Source organism: Scylla paramamosain, chromosome 11 (genome assembly GCF_035594125.1).
Source record: "Scylla paramamosain isolate STU-SP2022 chromosome 11, ASM3559412v1, whole genome shotgun sequence".
Taxonomy (NCBI): domain Eukaryota; kingdom Metazoa; phylum Arthropoda; class Malacostraca; order Decapoda; family Portunidae; genus Scylla; species Scylla paramamosain.
Genome location: NC_087161.1, coordinates 12,403,691 through 12,424,351, shown reverse-complemented (window position 1 = coordinate 12,424,351; position 20,661 = coordinate 12,403,691). Strand labels below are relative to the sequence as shown.

The 20,661-nt window shown below is 39.9% G+C and overlaps 1 protein-coding gene across 4 annotated transcripts in view; it reads left to right on the top strand.

Annotated features, from left to right (window-relative positions):
• LOC135104959 (IQ and AAA domain-containing protein 1-like) overlaps positions 1 to 20,661 on the top strand; it is a 528,680-nt gene that overhangs the window by 134,945 nt on the left and 373,074 nt on the right. For 3 of the 4 annotated variants that reach the window (XM_064012787.1, XM_064012788.1, XM_064012789.1), the window contains one exon: positions 7,581 to 7,718. In XM_064012787.1, the coding sequence (XP_063868857.1) occupies positions 7,581 to 7,718 (138 nt within the window). Of the gene's footprint in view, positions 1 to 1,016; positions 1,176 to 7,580; positions 7,719 to 20,661 lie in introns of those variants that run through there. The other variant, XM_064012790.1, reaches the window with a different exon arrangement.

The following is a 20,661-nucleotide window of genomic DNA, read 5'->3' as shown; positions in this document are numbered from 1 at the left end:
ACTGTCGTATATCAATAAAATAACGAAATGTGCCAAAAATCTAGGAAATCAAGGCAAAAATCTAGGAAAGCCACAGACAATATGGTTAAAGGAAGAAGACAGTAACTCTACAAAATTTTTATGGCCAAGAAATCCGAGCGACGAGAGTAGTTCTTTGGATATGTACAGATTTAAATCAGTCTTCTTTAGTTCATGTTCCATTCCATTTTTGTTATGTTTGATCGTGAATCATCATTTTGACGAAGCTGGTTGTCATGAAATAGGTTGTACATTTATATGGACAATTTACAAATAACAGCTGATGCAGAGGAAGAAGTGGTGATTTTATATGAGTAGCTGGCTGCGACAAGGGGCCAAGTGCCAAAAGTAAACAAACAAGTACTCGTATATTGCATTTAAAAGTAAGCACACTGCGTGCGTCGGTCGTTCACCATCGCTTTACTTTACCTTTCTAGTGTGCCCTATACAGAGTATATGCAATTGTGTTGTATCTCGTTATAGTCTACATTTTATTGGCTTTCACATGATATATTTCTGATTTCGTTACACTGAATAATTAAAGAGTTATAAAGTGAGGAATAATACAGTGTGTTAAGTAGGAAACATTTTCAGATTTTGAAACTTTCACATGGCCCAGTAAACCTTTGAATAAAACAAATATATTGACATGTAACATCTCTTAATAATTCATTAAGAACATACTTAGACTCATAAGTAAAACACTCCATGACAATAATTCTAGTGCTTCCTGTTGGCTCAGTTATGCTGTCTCGGTGCCACTCTCTCTAGGAGGAGGGATCGACAACGCTGCTAGACGTACAATAATTTCTATTTCCCCTTCGTCTCTCTCTCTCTCTCTCGTCACAATAAACCGTCTCAGGCACTAAGACGGTTTATAGTGAGGATCTGTTGTTTATTCTCAACTTTTTTTTATCTTTAAAAAAAAAATGCAAGTGATTTACCTTCCCTTTTCAAGATCACATGAGAGAGAGGGAGCACTATTATCATGGTAGCACACCGTTGTGATAGTGCACTCTCTCTCTCTCTCTCTCTCTCTCTCTCAGCAATAGTAAAATTAATAATTACACCTTAATAACATAACTTCCTATAGTAACTTGACACAAAACATAAAGATATTGGCATTAGCAATGCCATAAGGCAGTTCTGGCTGGCAGGTGAGTTGTAGGTTTTATTGACCAGCTAGTTTCAAGTGAGCAAGTGTGCACGCAGCCCTATTTTCACTGCCTGACGTATGGTTCATTTACTCTTATCCATGGTAATGGACAGACCTCCTTGGACCCAATATTAAGGATTCATTTTATCTCAGAAGAACGTTTTAGTGTTGGCTGAGATTCGTTAGCTATTATGCCACATCACACATTTTCTCCAATATATCAGTTCTTTTTACTTTTTATTGGGATTAAGGTATTAGGTACAGATTATTTAGCTTATCAAACCTTTCATTACTACGAAGGGTTTGTTTGGGTTTTAAGGTAACAGGATACTAATCTAAACTAGCATTACGTAACCTATCCTAAATGATGTGTAGCAATACCAAAACCTAATATTACCTAACCTAATCTACATGATATGCCTACTACTACTGCTGGCGAATGGTGTCAGCAGAAGACGTCTGTGCGTTGCTGTGGCTGGGGATTAGTGTGTCATATGTATGGCTGTAAAAATGGGGCTGCGCATGCACTTGGTCACTTGAAATTAGCTGGTCACCCGAACCTACTACAGTGGTATGTGCTGATAAGAAAAAAAACTTGCGTGCCCCCTGCAATGAAGTTCTTCATTGTCATTTATGGAAACTTTCATGTCTTTAACACTATTTTTTTTTTTTGTAACAATAGTGTACACTAATGTTTTGCATTAAAATTAACCATCGTTATCAACAACTACCTCTTCAAACATCTGATATTTACCGAAAGAGATAGTGATGGCGATAGCATAGTTGATCAGGTATACACTGCTATGATTAATAGATGTTAGGTGCATGCACGATAGAGATATGATCACATCAGTGTTATTTCTAATATGTAGGGGAAATTATAGAACAATACATTATTAACTCCATTTCACAGTGGTTGTTGCATGCAGCTACTCATATGAAAGTGCAAGAAGGGAATGTTTAGCTGCCAACATGCCTCTGCAGAGTTGGAATAGCAACTCAATGATCTTACAGGACCCTTTAAAGAAACAACTTGATTCATAGTTAACCGTGAGACCAAGCTTACTGGGTATGGAATGGGATGTGATCAGTAGAATAAATATACACCAGTCTTAATATCCTGTACAACATCTAACTAAAAGATCCTTACTAAGCCAAATCTCTCCCTTATTTGATCCATTGGGTAAAATAAGCCCTATAACCATAAGAAGGAAAAATATTAATACAAGAGGCTTGGAAGGAAAAAGTTAGTAGGGATACCATTCTCCCAGAACATTATTCATCAAAATGGGATAGAATAAAGGAGGATTGCATTGGAGGTACTGAGATCTCTATCCCCAGACAAGTCAATCCAAATTATAATGATCATGTACAACTTCACGTCTTTTGTGATGCGTCCTCAAAGGCATATGGTGTATTAGTCTTCTCAATCACATTATCTGTGATTGAGAAAGCTGCTACATCATATGCTACTCTTGATTTTGGCATTATTAATTCACTATGATCATAATCAGTGAATTAATAATGTGAAAATCAAGAGTAGCACCGATGAAAACCCAAAATTTGCCTCAATCAGAATTAATGGCAATAGAAATGGGTACTTGGTTAGCTAAGTATTTAGTGGAAACAATCACAAAGGCTCAGCCTATGAGTAAAGGAATAAATCCTTTCTTTAAGCAAGTAGTAATATAGACCAACAGTGAAATCTGCCTACACTGGTTAAATAAAAAATAAAAAAAAATCCATATGTGAAAAATAGGGTAGAAAAATACTGTCATCACAGTGGCACTTTGAGTACCATCATATTCTTACTAAAGAAAATCCCATCAATCTCTTGACCAATATAACATTCCCTAAACTACTAAAGGAGACCAAATGCTTCCACGGGCCAAACTGGTTAACCCAGACACCAAAGTGGCCCATCCAAAAGGCATATAAAGTTAACCAAGCTTCTACCAAGTTAACTTGGTAGAAGCTCAGCCTCAGACCAACCATCCACCTAATCTGTCAATTCATGTAAAGAAATACTCATCTTTTCATAAGTTAATTGATGCAACCAAAAGTATTTCACTTCATCACTCTGAAGATAGGTAAAGCAATGCCAGATGCTTCAAAATTTTGGATCAAGCAACAACAACATGAATTCTTTGTAGACATCCACAAGGCACTAGGTGAAGGATCCAAAATTAAGATTAAACTAATAAAAAATCTTGGGCTATACTTGGATGAAGAACAAATCAAAATGTCCTGAGGTAGAATAAAATATGCTGAGCTACCATATGAAATAAAGCACCCTATCCTGCTTCCAAAGGAGAGTCATCTCACAAAATTAATCATAATAGAAGTCCACAAAATAATATTACATGGAGGAATAGGGGACATTCTAGCTTAAGTTAGGAAAAATTACTGAATACCTAAAAGTCGTCAAGTAGTAAAACTTCCCAGGAGTGTAATATATGCCAGTGCTATGAGGCAAGACATCTGATGTATCCAGGACCCCAAAATATACCTCCAGAAAGAGTAAGCCTAGATAGACCCTTTGAAATAACAGGTTTAGATTACACAGGTGATCTGATAACAGGTGAGGATGACATCCCATAGAAGGTTTATATGTTTATTCACCTGTGCCAGAACAAGAACAATCCACCTAGAAATGGCTGAAGACCTTAATTCAGAGACCTTCCTGCATTTGTTTAGAATCTTTGCAGCGAGGCATTTCTACCTCCATCTTATCATAAGTGATAATGCCATTAACTTCATAGAAATGGCTCCCTTTATTGAGGATATGATAAATAATCCAAAGTTACAACAAGCACTAACGAATAGGCAATGTCATTGGAAATCCATTATTCCAAGGGTGCTCTGGCAGAATGGTTTCACAGAAAGAATGATAGGACTAGTCAAAAACTGCTTAAAAAAAACAAGATAATGATCAAAATTAAATCTCAAAAGACTAAGAACAGTAGTAGCGGAAATTGAGATCAGAATCAACAGCCAACCTCTAACTTACTTAGATGACACCTCCATACATCTTAAGGCAATAACACCATCTCATCTCTTATATGGAAATTACTTGAACCATTCCCATCCATTGAGGTGGAGGATCATATCATAGACCCCACCATAGATGATAGGTACCAGTATTTGAAAGTTATCATCAACAAAACAAATTGTTACAGAGGTGAGAGGAATATTCCAGAAGAATATCCCATCAGTCTTTGTGAGAAAAGAAATTCTGTGGCACTTAACCAACTGAAAATGTAAATTCTCCTAAGGAAGATGATATTGTCCTTTAAAAAACGGAGCAGAATCGTTCCACTTGGCCTTTAGTTAGGATATTAAAATTGCATCCTGATGAAAATGAAATCATTAGAACAGCCGAAATCATGATCAAGGGACAAAGGACTTAGAACTACCAATAAACTAGTTCTGCTGGAGCCCTCTCCCAAGCCTATTCTGAACAATCTTGTTGAAGTCAGCTGATCCAAAGGTAAACATATCACGCAGGGAAGCCACAGAACGCTTGACTTCTGATCTTTCTAAAATTTCTGATTGAGGCAGAGCAAACTTGGTATTGTTCAATGCCTCAAAAACTCAATTCCTCTATCTATCAACTTTACACAACCTTAAAGACAACTATCCCCTCTTCTTCAATGACACTCAACTGTCCCCCTCTTCTACACTGAACATCCTCGGTCTGTCCTTTACTTATAATCTGAACTGGAAACTTCACATCTCATCTCTAGCTAAAACAGCTTCTATGAAGTTAGACGTTCGTTCAACTGTCCCCCTCTTCTACACTGAACATCCTCGGTCTGTCCTTTACTTATAATCTGAACTGGAAACTTCACATCTCATCTCTAGCTAAAACAGCTTCTATGAAGTTAGACGTTCAGAGACGTCTCCGACAGTTTTTCTCACCCCCCAGCTGCTAACTCTCTACAAGGGCCTTATCCGTCCATGTATGGAGTATGCTTCACATGTCTGGGGGGGGTTCCACTCATACTGCTCTTCTAGACAGGGTGGAATCAAAAGCTTTTCGTCACATCAACTCCTCTCCTCTAACTGACTGTCTTCAGCCTCTCTCTCACCGCCGCAATGTTGCATATCTAGCTGTCTTCTACCGCTATTTTCATGCTAACTGCTCTTCTGATCTTGCTAACTGCATGCCTCCCCTCCTTCCGCGGCCTCGCTGCGCAAGACTCTTCTTTCTCTCACCCCTATTCTGTCCACCCCTCTAACGCAAGAGTTAACCAGCATTCTTACTCATTCATCCCTTTCTCTGGTAAACTCTGGAACTCCCTGCCTGCTTCTGTATTTCCACCTTCCTATGACTTGAATTCCTTCAAGAGGGAGGTTTCATCAATTTTTGACCACTGCTTTGACCCTTTTATGGGACTGGCATTTCAGTGGGCATATTTTTTTTATTGGATTTTTGTTGCCCTTGGCCAGTGTCCCTCCTACATAAAAAAAAAAAAAAAGAAGAGGGTTCCCCAGGTTCAGAAGAGTAAAGATACCGAGGTGTGGACCAAGCCACTCCAAGTAGCATCTCAAAGGTCTCAGAATAGGTGGAGGAATTAAATCTCAGTCATATTACCTGAATATCGATTCAAGTAATACCTGGCCCCAGGATGTGCAAATTTCCATCCACATCTTGCATAATATCAATGCATTATTAGTTTGTTTTGATTTGTATATATTAAAGAGTAACTAATGTTAATCTAGTGAAAACTAAGTATTAGATATCAAATTAAGTAAAATGGAAATAGATGTATGTGGATTGTATATAGCATTTGTTTTGATGTGGCAAGCTGAAGAACAAAATTCAGAGCTCGGCCCGAAATGCAACCTCTGTAAGTTGCCTAGCAGTCGCCAGCCACCCAACATTCAAGTTGTATCTCTGCCACTCTACTGTTTACAAGCTGTTAAACTCGCCAAGTTAATAAGAACTTGGAAGTTGGAACCTAAGGACAACCACAAAACACCTGTATTTGCAATGTAACATGATCAGCCGCTGACCAGGAACTCAGTGACTTGGATTCACCATCCTGGCCGTTACAGCTTCCTGCTAGTCATGTGTACCACAGCTAAGTTATCACTTATTTATAATTATATTTAGCGATGCTTTCTGTGATTGTGTGTTAGCTGGGAGAGCATAAGGGTGAGTGTATAAGTCTAAAAAGTTCCCACACTGGTGATAAGTAATTTCTGAGCAGATGTTGTGGAGTGACCATCTTAGTTGTGGGAATGTCTGTCATAAGCTGCTAAGACAAGGTTGATGGTGTCCAGTAACAAATTAATCCAATTTACATTGATTCCTTTTGGGAAAATAGTTTCGGTTTCCAAACATTTCAGATTTTGAATGGCATTCAGGAACAAATTAAATTTGAGAACTGAGGTTCCACTGTATATATATATATATATATATATATATATATATATATATATATATATATATATATATATATATATATATATATATATATATATATATATATACATATATGCACACACACAAAATTCTTGAATAATTTTTTTTTGTAGATACAGTCAGCAACACTCGTCATTAGAACTCCCACCGACGTGAATGTCACATTGCACAAACTGGGAACTCACTCCTCCTGGGTCTGAATAAAATCTGAATAAAATAACTATATGGCAACTTAGGTTAGCCCCTCATATGTTTTTGAAAGCAGATTCAGTGTTTGACATATTGACATAAGGGAAAGTTATCATTTGTGACCACTCCTTGTTTTGGGTAACAAATTGGCTGTGTTTGTTTTAAACAAAGTGTTCTACTGAGGTAATGTGATGCCATGGTATCAAGAGACAGATAAAGGTACATTCTCGGCTTACAGCAAAACAACTAAAAGAACAAACATTTTAGGGTGGCCCACCACCATATTTGTGGTGAGGCACATCCTGGGGTCCCTCATCACTCCATTTCTTCCCCGACGCACTCCCAGTCTTTTCACTCGTAACAGTTATGTGGTTTATTTTATTTATTTATTTATTTTTTATTAACTTCACCATTCCAGTTACTATGTAACTGTGGCCTGTATATTTTCCAGGCATCACATATCACAGTAGACCACTTTGTTTAAAACAAAGCAAAGAGCAGTCACAAAAGATCATTTCCCTCAAGTCAATTTGTCAAACATTGAATAACTTATTCTATGCTTTTAAAACATATGAGGGATTAAACTAAGTTGCCATGTAGCTATTTTATTCCAGCAGATTTTTTTTCAGACTGAGGAGGAGCAGGTTGCCAATTTGTGCAATGTGACGCTCATGTCAGTGGGAGTTCTAATTGCAAGGGTTGCTGACTATATTATTTCTGTTTAGTTAGGTCATTAGCTAAAGTTAAATAAATATTGATAAATATGCCTTGCACATTTGTTTACAGCATGAGTTGGTGGGACTGGAGTTAATCGACACAGTGCACTCTGATGATGTAATGGTGGAGCTGAACCTGTCCCCAGAGGACCTCCTAGTGCCTGTTCCAACTTATGTCAGGAGAGACCGCCTTCCTGTTATTCTAGAGGTATTTGAACATGAACTTTCTTGTTTCCAAGAGAGTTTTGCATGATTCTCTTTATCTAACATAAGGTTTATTTTTCTTATTTTTAAAAGTTTACTCAACCACTTCATCCAGTTTTCCTATGGGAAAAAAAAATGTGTTAGAGAAGAATAAAAAGCAAAATTAGTCACACCAGCCTCCAGCCAAAAAAAAAAACCCAGGTTTACCTGGCGACCTTAATCACCTAAGTGAAAAGCAGCAGCCAAAGGTGACTGTGGAACCGGATTATGACTATAGTGGCTTTCTTGGCTAGCTAGCAAATGAAAAAGGGTGACTGTGGATCTGGCCCTATGAAACAGCAAAATTGGAGTCAGCTTACCAAGGACCAAAAAGAAATAAAAACTGCCATATTAGACTATAATGAACTCTTCATTCTGGACAAAAGTGAGCACTGATATATACCCTTCACCCAGACTAGAAAAACTGATAGGGAAGGCAGCAGACCAGCAGTTTTATGCTACTCTTGACATGTGTGAAGCCTACTTTCAAATCCTATTAAAGATAAGCAGTCATGACCTAACTACGTTTACTGATGGAGTAACTCTATATTGGTTCAGGTGATTACCTTTTGGATTAAGTTGCTCCTCAACCATCTTTACATGCCATATGGCTGCACTCTTATCTACTTTATTAAAAGAGAGATGGTTTAAGAATTATCTGGATGACTTGATCATCTGGGCATCTGACTTAGCCACCCTCATGAGACACCTATGAAAACTTTTCTCATTACTAACCGAAGATAGTGTCAAACTAAATCTAAGCAGATGCGAATTTGGAAAAAAGAAGTCACATTTTTGGGGTTACAAAATATCCAAAGAAGGGAGTCAAGCTGACCCCAAAAAATGTTGAAGCTATCCAAGAGATTAAACCCTCAGCCAAGGTAAAAGAGATCAGGCAAATCTTTGGAATAGCAGGATTGTATAGAAAATACATTCATAATTTTGCAAAAATAGCAACTCCACTTACTAACCTCAATGGGAAGTTTAACTGGACTGGGCACTGGTGAGCCACATTTGGAACACTTTGTGGGAACTATTTGGGTTTTCATTCACCCAATTGCCTCCCGGCTAACACATAATTGCAGAAAGCATCACTAAACATAATTATAACTAAATGATGACTTATCTGTGGATCACATGCATGGGAGTTATGGTGACAGCCAGTGATAAAGAGTGGTTGTTGGTGGGTCAAACCAACTGGCCAGCCATGTGTTCATAAGTAAGACAGGAGCTCCCTTGCAATACCCAATTATTCTGACTTCTTGCCAGATTAGCAAATTTAACTAAGGAAAACTGGTAGAATGGCAAGAATGCATCTTGATAGGAATGTAGTGCTGGTGATAGCTGCTGGCAGGCAAATGAGCCAAGCAGTGAGAGCCTCTGCCTTTTCACCTCATCAAACAAAAAAAAATGTGCATTCCACTCACTTCTACTTGCTGTTTTATTTATTTTAATAACTGTAGCCGCACCGGCTGGGCATCAATTGGCTCTCAGGTGACCTGTTTTACTGATCACACCCATCATTGTAGGATCGAGGAAAGGCAGTTCTCCCTCTGACATTTATTGATGAGGTAGGCATGACCGTAAGAACAGCAAACAAGTTCTCAGTCTCAATTTCTTACAAAATAACATTATACACTGATATTAAACACTTTCAACATATTACAATATTCATTAACAATACATGCAATCAACTTGGCACTATGACAATCAGTTTTTACTACAAAATTAAAGTATTTACCTCGGTCACCATCCTGCTCGTCTTTGTCTGAGCACGACTTGGCCGTGAGTGATGCCCGCAGGCGATCAGTGGGTTAACCACATTCTACCAACAAGTGAGCATCGGCTTCGGTGCTTAATATAGCATTGAATACTGATACTTACACACATTACACGTTTTCATGCAAATAGAAAACTATTGAACATTTCACTTATGATTACTGAGGAATAATGACATGAGGTACATACACTTTACATACAGTAACCTGGCTCCCCTAAATTGTGTAACAATTTACCTTAAATTAACATTAGTATGTACCTTAAAACTAGGATTAGCACATATGTTTTGTTACACTGGCTCCTTGGTGGAGATGCTCCAGTCTATTATTATGCATTACCTTCTAACAGCAATACTAGACTATATATTGGTCTCTCTGTGATGGTCCTGTTTGCCTTTGTGTGTCTTCCCTGGTTGTCGAGATTACAGTCTGACACCAGGACCTTAACCTTTCTTACTAGGCTATCATGATCGGGAGATACTTCTGTTACTCTTCCCAGTTTCCACTGGTTCCTTGTTACATTCTGATCCTTGATGATAACTATGTCATTTACACTGAGATTTCTCTTTGGTGTTGTCCACTTATTTCTAAGTTGTAGGAATTGCACATACTCCTTTTTCCACCTGGACCAGAACCGGTTGGCCAGGTATTGTGCTCTGCACCATCTCTATGCAGTACAGGTCCTTCTTAATGAAAATGCTTGGAGGAGGCAGTACTACCTTTATTTTCATAGTTAACAAATTACTGGGTGTCAACGGTGTAGGACTTTCTGGGGAGTTAAGATGATCCACAGTTAGAGGACAACCATTAACTATATTTTCAGCTTCAACTAAGAAGGTTCTCAGATCTTGGTCATCTAACTGGGTACCATGCTGATCAAGTAACACAGTACATTTTTCACTGTGCGTATCTGCCTCTCCCAAACACCTTCCATGTGACTAGAATTGGGTACATTCATGTTAAAAACAATCCAGTCACACTGATCTTTCATGAGTTCTTGTCTGACTTTATTGTTATTTAGTTCTTTCAAGCATTTCTCATACTCTGATTTGGCTCCTACAAAGTTAGTTCCTTGGTCACACCTCAACTGTCTTACAAGCTCTCCTCGTCCTACAAAGCGATGGTATGCACTTAGGAAGGAACTTGTATCCATGCTATTGGGTGTCTCTATGTGCACAGTTCTACATGCCATGCTCTTTACACTCCTCTTTGACATAGAAAGGGCCAAAGAAATCTACTGCTGAGTATTTAAAAGGAGGTGATGGTTCTAGTCTGTCAATAGGCAGGTCTGCCATCTTCTGTTCCTGTGTTGTACTTCTAACTTTATGACAGATAATTCACTTTGAAATGTGCCTTCATACTAGGGATGATCCTCCTACTATCCAGTATCCACATGACCTGATTTCATTTAAAGTTATGCCTTGATGATTTGTTCTTTTGTGGTGGTGGCAAATTATCAGCTGGGTTATGTGTGATGTTTTGGGGAGGATGACTGGATGTTTGAATTCATCTGTCAGATTAGAAAGCCTCGATCTTCCTCCTACTCTCATGATACCATTTTTGTCAATGAAGGGATCTAACTTGTAGAGGGAACTGGTCTTGTCTATCACTTTTGTTCCCTTGCCATTGTCCCCTTTAATTAAAGAATTATGGTTAGTAGATGATTTTAGTACATTTATCTCCTTTTGCTTGCAATTGTTTTATAATTTCATTTTCAACTTCTGACACTTCTGCTACATTTACTGGCTCTTATGTGTTTCCCTTTACTTTAGTAGTGCCATCACCTTTTCCTCTGAAACTGTTCAGAAGCTTGAGGCATACACCAACTGCCCTCTTTGCTTTAAACCAATCAGAAAAATACTCAAGTCTTTCTAGTATATCTGTGGGCGGTTGTGTACCTACAGCATGGCATACAACTTTCTTCACTTCAGGATCATTCTCATTTATGACCTTGTACTGGGAATGGCTATCCATTTTGCTATGTTGCCAAAGGAATTCTGGGCCGTTCCACCAGATCTTGCTATTACACAATTCATCCACTGTCATGCCTCTAGATGCATGATCTGCTGGGTTATACTGTGTCTCTACAAATTTCCACTGATCTGGTGAAGTGTGATCTCTAATTGTTTGTACTCTATTTGCAACATATACATGGAATCTCTTTGCTTCATTTGCAATGTAACCAAGGACTACTTTGCTGTCTGTCCAAAATACTTCTTCCACATTATTATACTCAAGTTTTCCCTTCAAGAGTTTATGGATTCTAACTGACACCACTGCTGCTGCTAGCTCTAGTCTGGGAATTGTCATGGTTTTTAGAGGTGTGACACGTGACTTTGCCATTACTAATGCACAATGAATTTGGCCAGTCTTGCTAATTAATTGTAAGATTAAACAAGTACTTACCAAGTATGAAGTTTGATCGCAATTTCACGAACATTTAACAATGTCACGGTGGTATACAATGAGATGTCCTGCTACCTATCCATCGTCAGTCCATTGAGAGAGTAGGTTTGAGGAAGCAGCCAGAAAGAACTGCAGGGGCTGAGACTCCGAAGTGAGCATGACCAGAAAGGGCTGGGAAGGAGGGCATTGTATACCACCGTGACATTGTTAAATGTTTGTGAAATTGTGATCAAACTTCATACTTGGTAAGTACTCATTTAATCTTACAATTTCACATCACGATATTTGACTGATGTCATGGCGGTTCCAATGAGAGCTTTAGAGAGGTTCCTCAAACCTAAAAAGAGCACTCAGAGAGTAGATAGGACTAGAAATGGAACTATGGAGACAAAATGCACAAGAAGAATAGGAAAGCAAACTGTATTTCAAAATCCCAACAGTAAGTCACAACAGACAAAGCACAACAGCAACAGACAACACTGTATGGCAGCAGACAAACACATTACATAAGACAAGGACTATAATCCAGTGTAGCATAATAGTTTATGTCTGAGGATATCCATAATATGCAATACGAAAGGAACACACCCGTAAAGCACAACATATGTTGAAATTACAAACACAAAATTTTATATTTAATAGTACCAAAAAGACCCACAGGGGAAAGGAAAGAAGCCCAATAATTCAATAAACTATAATAGTGGAACAGTTCCACCGTTATAGGTAATTCATCCCTAAACCAAAAGGGAGCCCAAGGATCCCCATAAGTCACCCCAAGCCTGGAATTAAGCCAGACACCCTAGGGTAAAACGGCCCTCGCAAACTGTCCATGTTGAGTGAGAGGCTTGTGGTAGTGGCGTGTAAATGTAGACTCCCTCGCCCAACCCAATAGTGGAGATAATCGTTGACAAAGGCAATACTAGGGCCGTCTTGCTGGATGATGCTAACCTAGTAGAATGGGGAGAAAACACCATAAGGTCAATGCCAGCTGCTCCCATCACATCTCTCACCCAACAACACAAAGTGTCCCGAGAAGCCAACCGTACTGAGGGACATGTAGTCAAGAAAAAGCCAGTAAGCTCGCCTCGGATGGGCCTAGTTCTATGAAGATAATGTTTTATTGTGTGCACAATACACAATCGACTGTCATGGGGATATGCTTCAAATACTAACCCTGGACGAGAAGTTTTTGGGCAACTTCTGATGAAATGTCGAGACGTGTGAAGGCTGTCCGGAGAGCAGCATCGCTGTCAAGACCATCTTGTGAGCTCAGGGGTGTGTGAGAGTTGGCTGCTGAGGGAGAACAAGAGGGCAGCGTGGTAGTAAAACTGGTGTGGCTACCAATAACCGAAGGGCCGTCGGGAACCACACTTGTGTCGGCCATAGAGGGAGAATCATCAAAACTGTTGCTCCATCGTCCTGCAGTTTTCGCAGAGTCCTGGAGATCACACTGAGGGGTGGAAAAGCATATAAACTTTTACCACCCCAGTCCAGGGTGAAGGCATTAATGTCCATGGCAGATGGGTCAGGCTTCCAAGAGACAAAAGCAGGTAATTGAGCATTAATGCGGTTGGCAAAAAGATCTATCTCAGGAGTATAAAATCGCGGACAAAGCTTCCTAAAAATTAATGGCTGTAGCATCCATTCACTATCCATTTTGCTGACTCTAGATTCCATGTCAGCTATCACACTGGAGACACCCTGCACATGCGCGCTGCAGACAAGGAAATACCCCGAGATGCTGCCCATTCAAAAATCTGCTCAGTAAGCGCCTTAAGTGTAGGTCTCATGCTACCACAACGATTAATACAGGCAACAGCTGTGGCATTGTCGGAGCAGAGCCGGATATGAGAGCCTGTCTGATCCTTACATAGGGACTGTAAGCCCAAGAGAATACCTTTCAACTCCAGAGAATTAATGTGATCCAGCTCCACATGGGCCCAGTGACCTCCAGTTTTAACAGCCCCCATCGAAGCACCCCAACCAGTCAGGCAGGCAGATGCCTGCCTGACTGTGAACAGCTCACAGTTTGGGGGAGAAGGGTGAATCGACCTCACCTGAGAATTGACATTAGTTACCCACCAAGTAACTAAAGTCCGGGCATGAGTATCCAAAGAGATACGGGAATGGTAATTTCCACAAGACTGAGAAAGACCTCTGTTACGTAGGATTTCCAGGTACCTGTAACAGAGAGGAGCTGGCTCCACTGCAGGGCCAGCAGCCACCGCTAAACCAATAAAAGAAGACAAGTCAAGTAAAGTTATATCATCTTTGAGGAGGAGTAAGCCTTGTTCTTTGATGCGCTCCTTCCTGGAGGATGACAAAGTGACAGTCGTGGTAACCGAGTCGAGAACCACGCCAAGGAAAATAACTCTCTGTGTAGGTTCCAAAACTGACTTCTGCACATTAATAGTGAGACCCAGAGAATCCAAGAAATGTAAGGCATAGCCTACCTGAGCCCACAAAATAACTGGAGAAGGGGCAATAAAAAGACAGTCATCTAAATAACATGAAACAAGTATTCCAAGGGACTGTATGTGGGAAAGAACAGGCTTCATTAACTTAGTAAAAGTGCGAGGAGCAGATAATAACCCTTGAGGGAGGCAGTAAATCTAAAAGGATGGCCCTTCCACAGAAACTGGAGCCATTTCCTATCCTCAGGCTGAACATAAATGGAGAAATATGCATCCTTGAAGTTCACTGTAGCAAAAAAGCAATTAGGGAATATGAGCAGTAACACATCTCTCAGTGTGTCCATCTTAAAGTGAAAATAAGGAATATGAACATTAAGCTCCCTCAAATTTAAAATAATCCTTGCTGCCCCAGTAGGCTTAATGATGGGAAAAAACATTAGAAAAGAAGCCATGTGCCCCAGGAACACAAGGCTCCACTATAGAGTGGGTAAGGAACCAACACAAGGCATCATCTAGGGCTTGAGCATAAGTGTGAGATAGAGTTAGAGGACATGGAGGCATGGCTTGAAAGGATATGGAAACAAATTCTGTAAATTTCCCACTCACCACATTATAAACCCATGAATATTGAGAGAGCGACCCCCCACAGGTGCTTAGCATAGAAAATTTTTCCTCCTCTAAAGTTATTAGGAGTATTAATTAAGTGAGGTAACCATGAACTCACCGGTGAGCTCACTGCTGGGGTCTTGGGCCAAACATTCTCCTCCCCTGAGGGGGCTGCTGGCCTAAAAAAGGCCGGGACTGGGAGTAAACCGCCTGCCAGGTACCTTAGAAGGGCGAAACACCAGCCGACCCAGCCGCCCTGCCAGGGAAGCACATGGCAGGGAAGCACATGGCTGGCGAGGGGCAGAAACCTCCATTGATGACCGGCTCCTTTTCCCCCGACGAAACTAAACCGTCCAATTCCCCACCGCTACGCTTTTTCCCACCTGATGACGAGGAATCAGAACCCCGGGATGTGTGGTAAGCGGATCCTGGGCCAGACATCACACTGCTCATTAAGGAGACAGAGGGGGTCAGGCAGGCGCTATATGTTATCATGATAGGGCGGCAGGAAGCCAGCCTCTGCGCCACACTGCATTGTATAAAAACATATTGCAGTATAAGAGAAACCCATAGAACATCAAAGTCACTTTCATCCACAATCCAGATAGGACTGAAAGGGAGAAGGCTCACCAAGTGGAGCGCGAGCAGAGTTGAAGTGGACTGCATGGAGGTAGACAGCGAACTGACAGTGGATAGGTTGCAGGACATCTCATTGGAACCGCCATGACGTCAGTTAAATATCGTGACGTGAAATCTACCGTATTTGATGGCTCATAAGACGCTACTTTTTTCTCAGAAAAAGGGTCAGTAAATTAGCCTGCGTCCAATGAGGCAAAGGTCCAACTTTGAGGCAGTAATAGGTTACAAGTCTACGGCAACAGAGGCTCTAAATTCAAACCACAGATGTCTTTGCACAACTAAATAAAGTCATGATTGGTAGTACGCCACAAAATGCTCTTTCTTTCAAGGTACCAATGTGTAGTATCTCATACTTACTGGTAATCCACATAGACTTTGACCAGTCAGGAAGAATTTGCTTAACCATGCACCACTTCTTCTTGGAGTTTTGTTGGGGCAGTGTAGGTTGTGATGTCACAGCCTTTGATGCCCCAAAGGTGAGGTATCCAATTATAATATTAGACTAGATGTGATGGAGCTGGTTGGATTTGTGGAGAAGGTTCTGGCAAGGTGGAGATGGTGCACCACGTTTTTCAAAACAAACGCGGTCGGTTGCGCTCCGACGTGACGTACTCGGTGACACCGAGTGTGACGCCGTTACTGATTGAGGTAAGACAATAGCCACACTTTCATACAATTAAAATTGAACCTATCTTTTTAACATTCTTGCTTTGCATACATACCATTATTCATTCATGAATAGTAAAATACACTTTAGAAAATAAAGTTAGTAAGTCTGCTTTTACACATCCTTTGGCTTTGAAAATGTACTAAAATACTGCATAAGAATTACATGTGAAAGATGCTAAAAAATAAAGTATGAAAAAATTTTATTATCACTGTAGTCCCTCAGTTAATGGTGCCGCCAAGAGCTAGGTGCAGTTAATGTTTACATTCAGCTGAACCGCATTAAGACTGAAACTCCCCTGCTTACCACACCTTTTGGGCACTAGAGGCTGTGACATCACAGTCTGCATGGCCCCAACTAAAATACCAATAAGAAGATTGTGTTTACACGTCAGCAGGATTGGTACAATCTTGTCTTTCAATACCCTCAACCGAACCATTACGTTCTGGCTTTCAAGGCCCGCAACCTTACCAAGATTTGACTCCAGAAATCCAACCAGCTCCACTGTATCTAGTCTGAAAAACTACCTGCATACCACACCTTTGGGACGCCAGGCTGTGATGTCACGGCCATCACAGCCTCAACAAAACCCCAAAAAGAACAAGTAAGCTGCTAGCATAAATTAAACTTTTAAATGCTGAGTATTGGTATCTAATAGTGATCTAAATGCACGTGAGAGTCTTCAAATGTCGCTTGAATTCCTTGACTTCATATCGATAGCCTAAATCTGTTAATTTTTGTTTTTTTCTATTTCAATACATGCCAGAACTGGGTGCGTCTTATGAGCCCGTGCGTCTTATGAGCCATCAAATACGGTAATATATGAGCACTGGCCATATCCCTCTTGGCAGGCATCTGAAAAGTGATGGAGTTCAACCTTTTCTACTTCCCCAAAGTCATCAGGTTTGTAACATCTAGGAACTTTTAGCTGGTCTAGTTTGTGTAGCTCATCCTTCCATTTTATCCATTTAGGTTTGACATAATCTGGCACCTCATCATCCCATTCAACTGCATTCTTACATAATTCTTGTAAAATTTGTTTTCCAGTCAGTATGAGAGGTGACACTAGATCTAATGGATCATATATAGAGCTCACTGTTGACAGAATGCCTCTCCTGGTGAGTGGCTTGTCTTTCAGCTTTATTCTAAATTGAAATGTGTCAGATTCTATGCACCACTCAACTCCCAAAGTTCTTTCTATAGGCAGTGTGTCTTCATTCTTACTAAAATCCAAATTTTTAATTCCATCTGCTCTCTCATGAGGAGAAATTGCAGCTAAATACATCTTTGTTGTTTGACAAGAACTTATGAAGGTTAAAACCTCCCTTGTAACATAATTCTTTGCTCTGCTGAATAAGAGTGACAGCTTCATCCATTGTGGGTACTGACTTCAAACCATCATCAACATAAAAGTTGTTTCTTACAAACTTGGCTGCATCAGATCCACACCCATAGTCATCTGCAGCTTTCTTAAGTGCAAAGTTGGCTACACTTGGAGATGATGTAGCTCCAAACAGGTGAGCTGTCATCCTGTATTCAGCTATCTCATTATTAAGGTCACCATTTTCCCACCAAAGGAATCTTAACATGTCTCTGTGTTCTGGGTTGACCTTCACTTGATGGTACATTGCTTCTATATCACATACAAGTGCCATCATTCCTAACTAAATCCTTTGTTGGTACAACCTCTGCATAACCTTTTGTAATCATATCATCCATGAACACTTTGTAATCACCTTTGTGTTGATCATCCTTCCCAAGTTTAGTTCTTAACTTATTGAGTCTCTGCTCTGCTAATAGTTTGTTGTTTGGAAACTTGACGTTATCATCTTTAAGAGGAAGGGACAACTCATAATGGCCATCCTTCAACTGATGTACTCCTTCTTTCATCTTACTCATAAACCTTTTATCTTCATATGATAATGGAGTGTCAGCTGACTTTCTATCACTGAAGTCAAACATATCTCTTACTTGAGAAGGATTAATCATCTCTTTGGTTTTAGTAGGAAACACTAAGAAATTAACCCTCTTTTCTTCACTGATTTCTACTTCTTGTGTCACTGTTCTGTAGACTACCACTGTATCCTCCAATGGACTTGAATGGGGTGAAATTCTACCAATGATCCCCCAACCTAGCTCTGTCCTACGAGCATGGGGATGCTTCTTGCTATCACCTGCTATTTGCTCTTCTACCATAATGGCTTCTGCACAATCAAGACCAATGAAGAGTCCTATGTCAACATTTGGGTCATATTTCATTAGTTTGTCAGAGATTGCCTTTAAGTGGGGCCAGTCGTAAGCAGTCTCGGGCCTTGCTATCTGACTCCGTCCAGCTGAAATGTTTTCTGTTGAATATGCTGAAGGGGTTGATATTTCCACTTCTTCATTATAACCTCTCACTTTAAGTCATGAATTTTGGTAGAAACAGTGATTTGTTTTCCACTTACTGTGTGGATATTAAGTGACACTGATGGTCCGCTAACTCCCAATTTATTCAGAGTGCTTTCCTTGATGAATGAAGCATCAGACTGCTCATCCAGCAGGGCATACACTAAAACTTTATTCTCTTCATTACTAACATGATGTAACCATACAGGAACTATCATGGTGTGCATGTCATGTGTCACTGATTCGGTAACTTTGACCTTATTTGCTACTACTGTGGGTTTATCATCTTTAGGCTGAGTTGCTGGTGCTGGCACCTTTTGGCTCTCAGTTCTTGTCATGTCATCATTGTGAAGAGCTGTGGGATGGTATCTCTGACATACTTTACAAAATTTCCTTCTTCTACAATCCTTTTCTTTGTGACCCATTTTTAGATACCCTGTACATAACCATTTTTCTTTAGCAAATTTGTACCTAGTATTACCATCAAGTTTGGCAAATTCCTTGCAATCATCTAAATCATGATCCTTTGTACAGTAATAACAGAATCGTCCTTTCCTTTCCTGGTCCTTGGGATATTGTTTGTTGGCTTGTACATTTACTTTACTTTGGAATGACCACATTGGTTTTTCCTCAATTGATTTAGCCATGAAAGTTCTACTCCCTCCATTCTTTGTCATGATGTTTGACTCCCTTGGTTTCCAATTGGTTGCCTTTGTTTGAGTTTTGATCCAGTCATTTACTTCCCTACTTACTGAATTCCAGGAAACAAAGGGATTGCTTGCTCCTTTTGCTTCTTTCTGGACAAATTCACATAACATTTCAAAGGGTGGGTGGTGCTCTTCATCACTACTAGGAGAGTTCTTATTACTGTTAGTATCAAGATATATCATCGCTTGCTTTCTCCAGTCATGAACAATATGTTCAGGGAGTTTTGCTAGCACCTTTCTCTGCTCTCTAGGGTCATTTAGAAATGACAAATGAGAAGTGTGTTTCATTGCAGCTAAACAGCACTTCAAAAAATCTGAGAATGCTGTTAATGTTGGACCATTATGCGGAGAGATTGGTAGCCAATTCATTAACTTTTTTGTGTAAGCATCCGCTATGATGCTTTTGTTTCCAAATCTATCCCTAAGAATTTTCTTTGCTTGCACATAGTCAGCATCGGAGTTAAAGTGCATTAACATTTTAATGGCATCCTTTGCCTCACCAGTTGTATACCTGTCTAAGTAGGCTAGTCTCTCTCTACCAATAGAAGTTTTAGACTCTACATAAGTTTCAAAGTTTTTCAACCAACTTGGAAATTCCATGGGTTCTCCATCAAAAGTGTTAGGTTCTATTGGAGGGAGGCTTCACTTGGGATCAGGTATGTTGATTGCAAAGGTTCCTCCAGGATGGGAAAAGGATTGATGATTCTGTCTCACATTATTAGGCATGTTGACATTATGAGTGTGTCTACGAGAGCATGGTACAAGACTGAGCTGTAGGGTTGAGATTTATTGCCTGAAGTTCACTAGAATCCATCTACTTCATTTGTCATCAATTCATTATCTCTATTGCAAGAAGGTTTCTGTGGGTCATGGAATGTAACATATTTGTGAGGCATGGCATTGTCACTTTGTTGATTTGCAATTGCTTGTGCTTTCATTTAATTTTGTAACTATGTATTGTTGAAGATAACTTTGCTTCTCTATACTTTCATCATTACCTGGAAGCATTTTTACTTCTTCTTCAACTAAGCTAAGAACATTAAGTTCTGCACTAGCAACTGCTAAATCTCTCTCTTTCTTCTTCTTTGCAAACATTACCTGGTCTCTTGCTAACATAACTTCTGCCTCTGCTTTTGTCTTAGCTAACCTAACTTCTGCCTCTTCTAAACTATCATGATATTCCATTTCCTTTCTAAGTCTGGCTACATCTGCTGCTGCTTCTTGCTTTCTTTGTGCTGATGAACATGATGAAGTAGATGAGACTCTAGAATGTCTAGACCATTTGCTAGAACAAATTGATCCT